The 10,739-nt window shown below is 38.6% G+C and overlaps 1 protein-coding gene across 1 annotated transcript; it reads right to left on the bottom strand.

Annotated features, from left to right (window-relative positions):
• Positions 1-2,315: 2,315 nt before the first annotated feature.
• rbp5 (retinol binding protein 1a, cellular) lies at positions 2,316-8,823 on the bottom strand. Its single transcript, XM_022215532.2, has 4 exons — positions 8,554-8,823; positions 6,442-6,626; positions 4,846-4,947; positions 2,316-3,083 (listed from the first exon to the last, which is right to left on the bottom strand). Exons 1-4 carry the CDS (start codon positions 8,627-8,629, stop codon positions 3,030-3,032), a joined length of 417 nt encoding a protein of 138 aa, XP_022071224.1. The 5' UTR covers positions 8,630-8,823; the 3' UTR covers positions 2,316-3,029.
• Positions 8,824-10,739: the final 1,916 nt, after the last annotated feature.

Below are 10,739 nucleotides of genomic sequence, written 5' to 3'. Positions count from 1 at the left end.
GACATCACGGTTAGTTCACGCCTGTTCAAAACGGAGGAAGATGAGGTTGAGGAATTAGCTGATGCTCCTTCGTCAAATAAATCGGTTGTGGCTTCCTATGTAAATGACGAGAGAACGGTAAGAAGATTGCGGATAAAACAAAAACCGTGTGCAAAATATGCCGCTAAAGTTCGCCGTATACTGCGGCGAGTACAGCTAGTTCACAGTTCAGACATTTATAGGTCCAGACTGCAGCTCCTAGGACTGCTATTCGTTTTCCTTTTCATTCAAGAATGTAGTTATCCTGATTGTTACAACAGCAAAACACTTTTTTATTGAGATTTTATGATTGTATTTGCATTGTAGTCTAAATAAGGGGGAAAAAGTACAATTTTTTTTTTTCAAAGAGCATTTATTTTGTACTGATGCAACTTTTTTTTTGTATGTCTGCATAAGGAAGAAAATAAAGAAAATGAGATTTTTGCACAACATCCTACTGTTGGGGATTTTCTTTAATATTTATTTCATATCGTGAGCCCTGTTTCGTATTTCGTTTCGTGAGTTGGCCGTTTCGTTACAGTTCGTTACATTAAATCTATGTATGTATTTTGTTTACTTTGACGTTGGCTGCTGCCTCTCTTGGACAGGTCATCCTTGTGAAAGAGGTCTCGATCTCAGTGGGTCTTTTCCCTGGTTAAATAAAGGTTAAATAAAAAATATTGTTCACTCTTACATGTCGCCGTCTAAACTGAATTCTGTTCTTTTCTTTTTTTTTTAATTTGCTCTCCGTAACAAGTGAAAGAATAAAAGTGTTTCAGGTTCATAAACCCCAGTGGATCTACTGAGGTTGGTGGGTTTAGTGAAGATACCCTGAAGACGTGGAGAACTCACCTCATAGTGCAGCACCACGACCCAAACATGAAACCATCACATGGTTCTTCTGCTGGGACGTAGAGTTCTCTGTTCTCCAAACATTTAGTTTTTGTCTCAGTCCACAGAACGTCCTTCTGACCCATCCTCATGACCGGTCAGCAGAGTTCTTCATCAAGTTCTGGTTGTCCTGAAGGTGAACTCCTTGACATTAGCTTCATTTAGTCTCTCTGTCCTCAGTTTGACCCATGATGGGAACTGATCCCGTGGAGTCAAACAATGCTGCCGTTTCCTGTTTGTTCCGTCTCAAGATCAGAGTCAGAACTCCAGGAAGAACTCCTAAAACGTTCTAAAAACTTTTCACACCCTGATGAGCTTCAACAGCTCAGTGACCTTCAGGAGAACGTTTATGGAGATCAGACCTCTGTAGGTTCTTTAAATCAGTCAGCTGTCACACCTGGTTTTTGGTCCAATGATTGAAAACACCTGATGTCACCTGGCTGATCCTGCAGGTCGACTCACTGCCGCCTCTCACTGGTTCTGAATCTGATTATGGATCATTTTAATCGATTAGTACCGGATTAATATTAGCTTCTCTGTATCTGCTTTCATGAATTAAAATTGCTCTACATTAGTTAAAGTTGCTCAAAACTTAGTTAAAGTTGCTCTACATTAAAGTTGCTCTTTATTAGCTAAAGTTGCTTTATATTAAAGTTGCTCTACATTAGTTAAAGTTGCTCTACATTAAAGTTGCTCTTTATTAGCTAAAGTTGCTTTATATTAAAGTTGCTCTACATTAGTTAAAGTTGCTCTACATTAGTTAAAGTTGCTCTTTATTAGCTAAAGTTGCTCTATATTAAAGTTGCTCTTTACTAGCTAAAGTTGCTCTCTATTAAAGTTGCTTTATATTAAAGTTGCTCTACATTAGTTAAAGTTGCTCTTTGTTAGCTAAAGTTGCTCTATATTAAAGTTGCTCTTTACTAGCTAAAGTTGCTCTCTATTAAAGTTGCTCTTTATTAGCTAAAGTTGCTTTATATTAAAGTTGCTCTACATTAGTTAAAGTTGCTCTTTATTAGCTAAAGTTGCTCTATATTAAAGTTGCTCTTTACTAGCTAAAGTTGCTCTCTATTAAAGTTGCTCTTTATTAGCTAAAGTTGCTTTATATTAAAGTTGCTCTACATTAGTTAAAGTTGCTCTTTATTAGCTAAAGTTGCTCTCTATTAAAGTTGCTCTTTATTAGTTAAAGTTGCTTGATACTAGTTAAAGTTGACCTACACTACCGTTCAAAAGTGTGAACAGTAGGGTTTATTTACCGTTTACCTTTAGTGAGACTAGTTTTGGTTAAATCAGCTTCTGACAGTTTTAGTTCATCTTTCCTCACAAATGTTGTAAAAAGTTCCAGTTTCAGGATGATTTTTCATGTAAAAAAAAAAAAAAAAACTCTTCAAAATGAATCACGATGCAAGTTTTGGCTTCTTCATTTCAACATTTATCAAACTATGTGAGACTTTAACAAACAGCAGCAGAAACAAGCTTAATTATTAATGGAAATATTATCAAAATCACAGCATGAAACATCCGGGTTTTAATAAACTATACGTAACAAAGTACCATTTTAATGAAGCACGGCGGTGCTGCAGAGACTTAAGACAAAGAAGAAGGTTTCTGCACGAGTTCCATGAAACGGCTGCAGAGGAGACGAATGAGCAGAATCTCCTGAACTCTGAACAACCTGCTAAATACATTTATTTGTAACGCTTCGATGCTCGACCTTCATCAGACAAACGATTATTTCAAAAAGACCCTCTGTCTGGTTAAGGTCAAGCACAGAAATGTTCTAAAAAATGTGTTTTTGCAGGTTAGACGGTGTTCAGGAGTCTGTTAGAAGCCTGTAAACAGACTCTCCAGACGTACAGGAACAGAACCGTTTCAGAAAAGTTCCATCCCATCATCAGTTCATATCAGTTCCAGTGGAAAGTTTTATGGCTGAGAACAAACAGGAGTAAAGAGAGACGTGGACCCAGCAGATGTCTGATGGGTTGATGACTCAGTGCAATAAGAGGAAGTTAGTTGGAATGTTTGCTCTGCTGTTAAACGCAGACTTAAAGTATCGTCGATTAGAATAAAAAGGATTAAAGGTTTGTACCAGCTACTTCTAAGATTATTAATCACTAAGACGCTCAGTTGGCCTTCTTGAACACCTGCTTGGCGACGATTCCTTGAACTCTCATCTCCTGCAAAAGAAGAAACAGAAGAGCCAATGAGACACTGAATGGATGGATGAATGAATAAATGAATGAATGAATGATTCAGGGAGAGGAAGGCTGCTCACTGGAGAGGATGTGGAAAGTTTGGGGTAAACCATTTTCATGTGTTTTGGGGGTGCCCTAAAACTCACAGCTTTTGGAAGATGATCAGAGACAGCATGGAGAAGGTTTTAAGAACCAAGAGTGGTCTTTGTTTCCAGGTCTTGTACTCGGGTAAGATGCCACCACAGCTCACTGGTTAACCTAAGACCTACAGGGGTCCTCGGTTTACGACGTCCTCAACCTACGGCGTCTCATGGCTACGTTGGAACTGGTTAAGCGGATGAACACGTCGTCACGCAGCGCTATAAGACGGCTTTGTTTACATTCTCTGGTTGTACGCCACCTTGGATTGTGCTACATTGTAAATGATCATAAAATTGATTGCTTCCATAAAAAATAAGATATTTTCAGTATTGAGTCATTTTGGTAGAATTTAGTTTTGTTAGTTTTTCTTGTGAAAAATAAACAAAAATATAATTTGCATTTGCTTGTGTCTGTCTAATGCAGCCACACATTTGAAACACAAAAAAGATTTTTACACAAATATTTCATGATAGTATTTGAGATTGTGTAAAAGTTTAACCCTCGTATCGTCCTGCGGGTCAGAATAGACCCGGTTTAAACTTTGAAAATGGAGAAAAAAATATATTTTCACAGTGAAACTTCTGCTGTCCACATTTTCAACATTTGTAGGAAATGTTTTGAATATTTCTTGGTGGAAAAAAGAAATGTTGAAAATGTTTTTTAAGGACATTCACACAAAAAAATCAACCAAAATCCAGCGAATTTTGCTGGATTTTGGTTGATTTTTTTGTGAATGTTCGTAAAGAAAATATCAGAAGTTTTACTGATATACATGTAATCACTTTAGATATTTTTAGGATTTTTTTACTCATTTTTTGAAAATATTTACAAGAATTTTCTTGCCAAATTTGGAGGATTTTTTTGAATAAAACTTTTAAGGGAAAATTTTAAAGAATTACTGGAATATTCCTTCCTGAAGATTTTGCAAATTTTCAGAAATTCCAGGAATTTTTTTGCTGAATTTTTTTCAGACAAGGAAACAATATTTCTTGGTGCCTGTAAATATAAATAGGAGGGTTGAGGATGTCCGAAAACTTGCTTCCACCACTGTATGTGTTCATTTTGTTTTCTTATTTCTACGTGTTCCATATGTCTGACAGTTTGCAACGTAAGAAATTGTGTATCTGCTGACTTCTTTATGGAACAAAAAAAGAGAATTAAAACATAACTAGATGGATGAATGAATGGCTGCAAACGAGCGACCCGCTGACCATCACTCTCCCTGAATTAGCCTCAAATCCTCCTTTTAAAGCTGATCCTTGCTGGCATTTGTTTCCCAACTCAGTTCAGCATCAACAGCTCCTTGTTTTCTTCAAATCCCCTGAGAGCTTCTAGAACAATGCTGCTAGTTAGAATCCTTAATCAGGACTGAATGATAATCTAGAAGCTGCAGCTCTTTTACAGCCACGACGCTGCTGCTGCACTTTAAACGTGCATTCAAGACTCTTTCTCTTTTCCCTCCTTTGTTGGCTCTCTGAGGCCCCTCGGTCTTTTATTAAACCCTCCTCCCACATGCTGAATGACTCCTCTCTGCTGGTTTGCATGTCCTCCCCCCCAGTGTATCGTGTTCTCTTCCTGGTTCCTCCCTCTGCCAGATCCTCACCAGATGCAGCTTGTCTCCGTCCAGCCAATGCGTCCAGCCTCGGCCTTCCTTCTCCCCTCGCTGGACGCAGATCAGTTTATCTCCTTCCCAGCTCACTGTGGTCTGCAGCGGGACGGAAGCTCAGTTAGTCTGCAGCATTTCTACACAGAGACTCTTTTCCTGCCTCCGGCTTCAAACGCTGCCGATTGTGGTTCATGTTTCTGTTCGTCATTCATGTCTCCGTCGTCACGTTGGGATTCACTCAGCAGGAAACAGTTACAGCACAAAACCACAGCAGCAGATTACGAACACGAAGCAAAACTTGTAGAACAACTCATGATAGCAAACATTCAGCAGAGCATCAAAGCCCGAGAGCGAGTGTGAACAGGTTACAGTACGGAGCAGGTCTGTGGATTGTTTACTGCAAGAATCTATCAGCTGTTTGCTTCTAAAGGGTCAGAAATAATAAAAAATACGGATCGGAGTTTCCTCAAATCTCTTGTTCAGTCCAAAGACCTTCAGTTTACTGTCACAGAGGAAAGAAACCAGAAAAAAATTCATGCACAAGAAGATGAAATCACAGAGTTTTACTCAGTTCATTCCTCACTAAACTAATCAGACTTGTTGAAGTTCCAGATGTTTAACTGAGGTTCTGACTGTGGATTGAACAAAATAAGACTTTTTAAAGACGTCACCTTTGGTTCTAAGACACTGATGGACGTATATTTCTTAGCTTTTGTCTTAAAGAAGACAAAAATACAGATTTAACTGCAGTTTCTCTACAATTCACACTAAAATCACGAACAAACCTCTGGACCATTAGTCTGTTGATGCTTTTCTGGATGAATAAATCAGCTGTTTGCTTTTAAAAAGTCATAAAATGATGAAAAATGTGGACCAGAGTTTCCTCAAACGTCTTGTTTAGTCCAAAGATCTTCAGTTTACTGTCACAGAGGAAAGAAACCAGAAAATATTCACATTTAAGAAGCTGAAAATTACAGAAGTTACACTGTTTTTTCTCAGTTAATTCCTCACTAAACTAATCAGACTTGTTGAAACTCCAGATATTTAACTGAGTTTCTAATTGCTGGTTGAACAAAATAAGACTTTTTAAAGACGTCACCTTTGGTTTTAAGAAACTGATGGACATTTTCATCATCCTGAGACATTTTAGAGACAAAACTATGAGAATATTTCGAGAAATAACCAGCAGATGAATGAAAATAAATGGCAGTTGTTGAGAAAAAGAGAACAAAAATTCAGATTTTCTTGAAGCTTCTCTTGGATTCATGTTAAATTACGTTAGCACGACTGCACCAAGCATGCAGCTAACTGTTATTGTCATCGTAGATTAGTCTGTCGGATACGTTTTTACTTGTTTGTTCTCTTAAATGTAAGAAAATGTTGAAAAATGTGGGTCAGAGTTTCTTCAAATGTCTTGTTTAGTCCAAAGATCTTCAGAGGAAAGAAAACTGAAAATATTCACATCGCAGAAGCTAAAATCACAGAATTTAGACTGTCTTCATTAAAAATACTTGATTAAATCCAGAATAGTCAAACTCAGTGGACACCTGATGGATCGATTGCTGCACTTCTTGTAAACATTCAGAACCTCACCTGGCAGGTGCGTCCGTCCACTGGTCCCAGGTCCTCAGTGAACTCCTGTCCGATGGTGAAGTCCATGTTGAAGTTCTTGAAAGTGGTGAGCGTCCGGATCTTCATGGCGCCGGTGGCCGGATCATGAGTGATGTCTTTGGTGGGTTTCAGCAAACAGACGATCTTCCTCAGAGCAAAGTTAATATCTGACCGAGAGCAGAGAGAGCCATGAAACAGAGATGGAAGCTGCTCTGGTAGTTAGTTATCGTCAGAAATGTAGCATTTTAATTTTAGTTCACCGAAGAGTTATGTGACGACTGGCGTAAGTTTGTCCGTCTGTCTGTCTGTTAGCAACATTACTCAAAAACGGAATAATGGATTTGGATGAAATTTTCAGGGAAGGTCAGAAATGACACAAGGACCAAGTGATTAGATTTTGGCAGTGATGCAGCTTATAGTCTGGATCCACGTCGTCACTGTAACCATGACAACAAGTGAACACTGCATCAGCTGATTGTGATCCTACTACAAATCCACCTCTGAGGACTTATCAGGACTTATCCATCAGAAATGATCCAAGGAACAACTGATTAAACTGTGGGGGTGTTTCTGAGTCCCTTTAATTCCCGCCACCCGCTACATATTTAGGTCACGTGATCCGGTATCCGTACATAACGTACACATGCAGAACACACGCCTGTGCTCAGAGCAAGGTCGTTTTTTTATCAAAGATTTTATCTGTCAGAAATGATACAAAGACTGAGCAGTATTGGCGCAGCACTGCGCTCTCTATTTTTATTTTCCTTGAACAATGCAGATTTTTACATTTTGTTCTCATACTTTCCTGCTCATGTTTGTATTTTTAGGACAATTTTTTCTACCGATGTTCATCCTTTATTTTTCTGCTGCTTACTTTTCCAGGACTTTGAATGGGAGCAGCTGTAAGGTAAAGCATTTCCCCTCAAAGATCAATAAAGCTTTCTGACTCTGACTCTCATATCGGATCAAATAAAACGTACTGCAGTGTTCTATGAGTCAGGTGTATCACCAGTGACTTTCACCTGCTGGATCGACTGTTTTCCAGCTACTCAGAGTTTCTCGTCCTTCTGAAAGCACTGATGCATCTCAGATCCAACACAAGTCTTGCAACAGACTTTAGCTCAGATTCAGAAATAAACTTTTGACACTTTTGGAACGCACTATGACTTCTTAGACAACAACGATAACGAGAAAAGCACTCAGAAAGTCCTTGCATGATTTCCAACGGATGAAATCTTTAAAAAGTTCGTGGTCCTCAGTGGTGGATCTGTAGTAGGATCACAATCATGTGATCATCAGCAGGCAGCTGATGTAGTGTTCACCTGTTGTCATGGTTACAGTGACGCCCTGCTGCGATCTCGCAATAATACAGAAATCTTTATCTAATCCGTGGATCCAGACTATAAGCTGCATCACTGCCAGAATCTAATAACTTGGTCCTTGTGTCATTTCTGACCTTCAATGAAAATTCCGTCCAAATCCGTTTGTCTGTTTTTCAGTAATGTTGCCAACAGACGGAAAAACAGACAAACATACACCGATCATCATATAACGCTGGAGAAACCCCCCCAAAAACAATTCAATACAACGCAGAATTAACGTTCCAAACTTCTGAACAAAAGGCAGTACAAAGAAGAATAAATGTATGTTTTCTATATTCCTCGTCTAGATTGTTCCATAAATTGACCCCTTTCACAGAAATGCAAAGTTTCTTGGTCTGAAATCTTGTTTTTTTTTTTTTTTTTATCATTCTACATTCTATTTACTTTCTCTTTTTGCAAATCTGTTCTGGACATTGACTGATAAGAGTTTCTTTATGATCTCTATACATAATAAAGCATGTTTACTCTGTTAAAGCAGGTTCAGACTTTTAAAGCATCCTCGGTGTTCAAACAGTCTTTCTCTGGTAAAACTGACTGCGGGGTCACCGGGAGGACAGCTGGATGTCTTTACTGCGCAGCTGCAGGAGGACACTTTGGTCATTAAACATCCCAGCTTGACTCCTGAACACAGAGCAGCGGTGTCTGGAACTGCGCATGTGCAGCAGAGAAAAGCATGTTTTTGGTGTAAATGAATAAAAATCGGATTCGGTACCTAAAGCCTCCAGATAGGCGTCCATGTTCTCCTGCTCCACCATATGGAAGGTTCCGCTGTAGTTGGGTTTGGACATGTTCTCCGGGTTCCGCTTTGTTTGGTTCTTTTCTCGGCAGCTTCACTTTCACCTCAACAACTTTCCGAACAGAACCGGGGTCGGACGGACTGACAGCAGCCTGTTGCACGCAGCTGGAGGTTCGGTTCCGGCGTCTGCTCCGTCCTGCTCAGAGTCTCCGAGGTTCTGTGATTCATGCGGGGCGGAGGGGGCGCTTCATTCATCTGCTGCCGGCGGGGCGGTGCTTCTGAGCGCTGGGCGGGGACACGGAGGACCGAACTCATCTGGTCCGGACTGTTCGGTTCTGAGGAGCAGCTGCTGGATCAGATGGAACGGTCCGGTTCTGGCAGCAAATATGTTATTTTACCTGTTCTGGGTTCTGCAGTAGAACAGTCCAGGTGTTCTGCAGTAGAATAATCCAGGTATTCCACATCAGAACCGCCCAGTTGTTCTGCAGCAGAACCGGACTAGGTGTTCTCTAGTAGAAACATCCAGGTGTTCTACAGTAGAACCTTCCAGATGTTCTGGAGCAGAACCGTCCAGGTGTTCTATCTGCTGAAACAAATTTAAGGTCCAGTTCTACTCATAGATTCGGTTCCAGCTTCAACAGTGAGACTAAAACGTTCGTGAACCATCAGAACGACTGATTTCCTTCCTGAGGTTTTATTTTGAAAGTTCTGTCTCACAGAAGAACGACTGATTTCTTTATTTTTGATCTAAAATCTATCAGTGAATCCTGTCAGCCACTAACCAGGATGTCAGAAACAAGAACGTCTCCTGTGCACTGCAAAAACTCAAAATCTTACCAAGTCTGTTTGTCTTATTTTGAATCAAATTGTCTCATCTCACTTGATTTAAGGTCAATTCACTAAACAAGAGACATTTCAGCAGATGGAGGGGCTTGTTTTAAGACAGTGCATCTTAAATATCTTGTTAAGTCAAACAATCTTGAAATTATCTTGTTTTGAGTTGTATTTTACAAGAAAACTCAAAATAAATTTAACCCTCGTGTCTTTCTTTGGGTCAAATTGACTCGTTTAAAGTTTGAAAATGTGGGGAAAAAAATATTTTCACAGTAAAACTTGTGATGTCCACATTTTCAACATTTTTGGGAAATCTTCGAACATTTTTTGGTGGAAAAAAAGAAATGTTAAAAATGTTTCTTAAAGAACATTTACATAAAAATATTACAAGTTTTACTGATATATATGGAATCACATGTTTTGGAAAATTTTTACTAATTTTTTTGAAAATATTTACAAGAATTTTCTTGCCAAATTTGGGGATTTAAAAAAAAAACTTTTATGGGAAACTTTTAAAGAATTATTGGAATTTTATTCCCTAAGATTTTGCAAATTTTCAGACATTTGGGGAATTATTTTTTTCAGATAAGGAAACAACATTTTTTGGCGCCCATAAATGAAGACAGCATGAGGGTTATTATATCTCAGATTAGGAGGTTACACGAAAGAGAAGATCTATTTTTGAATGAAAAAATGCTTTTTTAAGCATATCTGGCTTATTTTAAGACACCTAAGTTTGACAATCCTGGTAAAATAAAGCTTCAAGTAAGTTTTCCAGCTAGTTTTAAGATCTCAGTGTTCTAAATATCGCATCTTATTTCAAACAATCGTACCAAGACATTTTCCACTTGTTCTATTGGCAGATTTTCACTTATTTCAAGGAAAAAGTTCCTTGAAACATGTTTTTTTTTCTTGTTTTGAGAGAGGCATTTTTTCCAGTGTAATAATCCTGAATGTCAGATCTGATCAAACCTGCACACTTTTAGTTTTTTATTTTTTATCAGGAGAAACGTTTTAGTTGGACAGAGACTGTTCTGCTGCCGGTTCTTCATATTTGCATGTTCTGTTAGTTTGATCAGATAAAGCAGCTGCAGACGGAAATAAAGTGGATGAAACAGAAACATGTTCAGAGGGCAAACGTTCTCACAAGTTGTTTACAGTGTTGGTTTGGAAATTTAGATCTGGTTCTCTGATTTTACAAGATATTATCAAGAATAGAACAAATAAGGGAAACGATGGAAAACACCAGTTAATTACTAAAAAATGGTGACAAAACGACAAAACAGAGACACAAAAAATGACAAAATGAGACAATATGACATAAAGGA

The sequence above is a fragment of the Acanthochromis polyacanthus genome, chromosome 12, assembly GCF_021347895.1.
Source record: "Acanthochromis polyacanthus isolate Apoly-LR-REF ecotype Palm Island chromosome 12, KAUST_Apoly_ChrSc, whole genome shotgun sequence".
Taxonomy (NCBI): domain Eukaryota; kingdom Metazoa; phylum Chordata; class Actinopteri; family Pomacentridae; genus Acanthochromis; species Acanthochromis polyacanthus.
Note: the sequence above shows the minus strand (reverse complement) of the source record. Positions and strands in the feature narration are given on the sequence as shown.

Bases quoted from the DNA above. Each gene is read 5' to 3' on its own strand.
- rbp5 (XM_022215532.2), bottom strand. From the start codon at position 8,629: ATGTCCAAACCCAACTACAGCGGAACCTTCCATATGGTGGAGCAGGAG. The intron at 4,948-6,441 runs GTGAGGTTCTGA...GTCCCGCTGCAG, and splicing joins TGGACGGACGCACCTGCCAG to ACCACAGTGAGCTGGGAAGG. The intron at 3,084-4,845 runs GTGAGGATCTGG...CTTCTTTTGCAG, and splicing joins ACGGAGACAAGCTGCATCTG to GAGATGAGAGTTCAAGGAAT.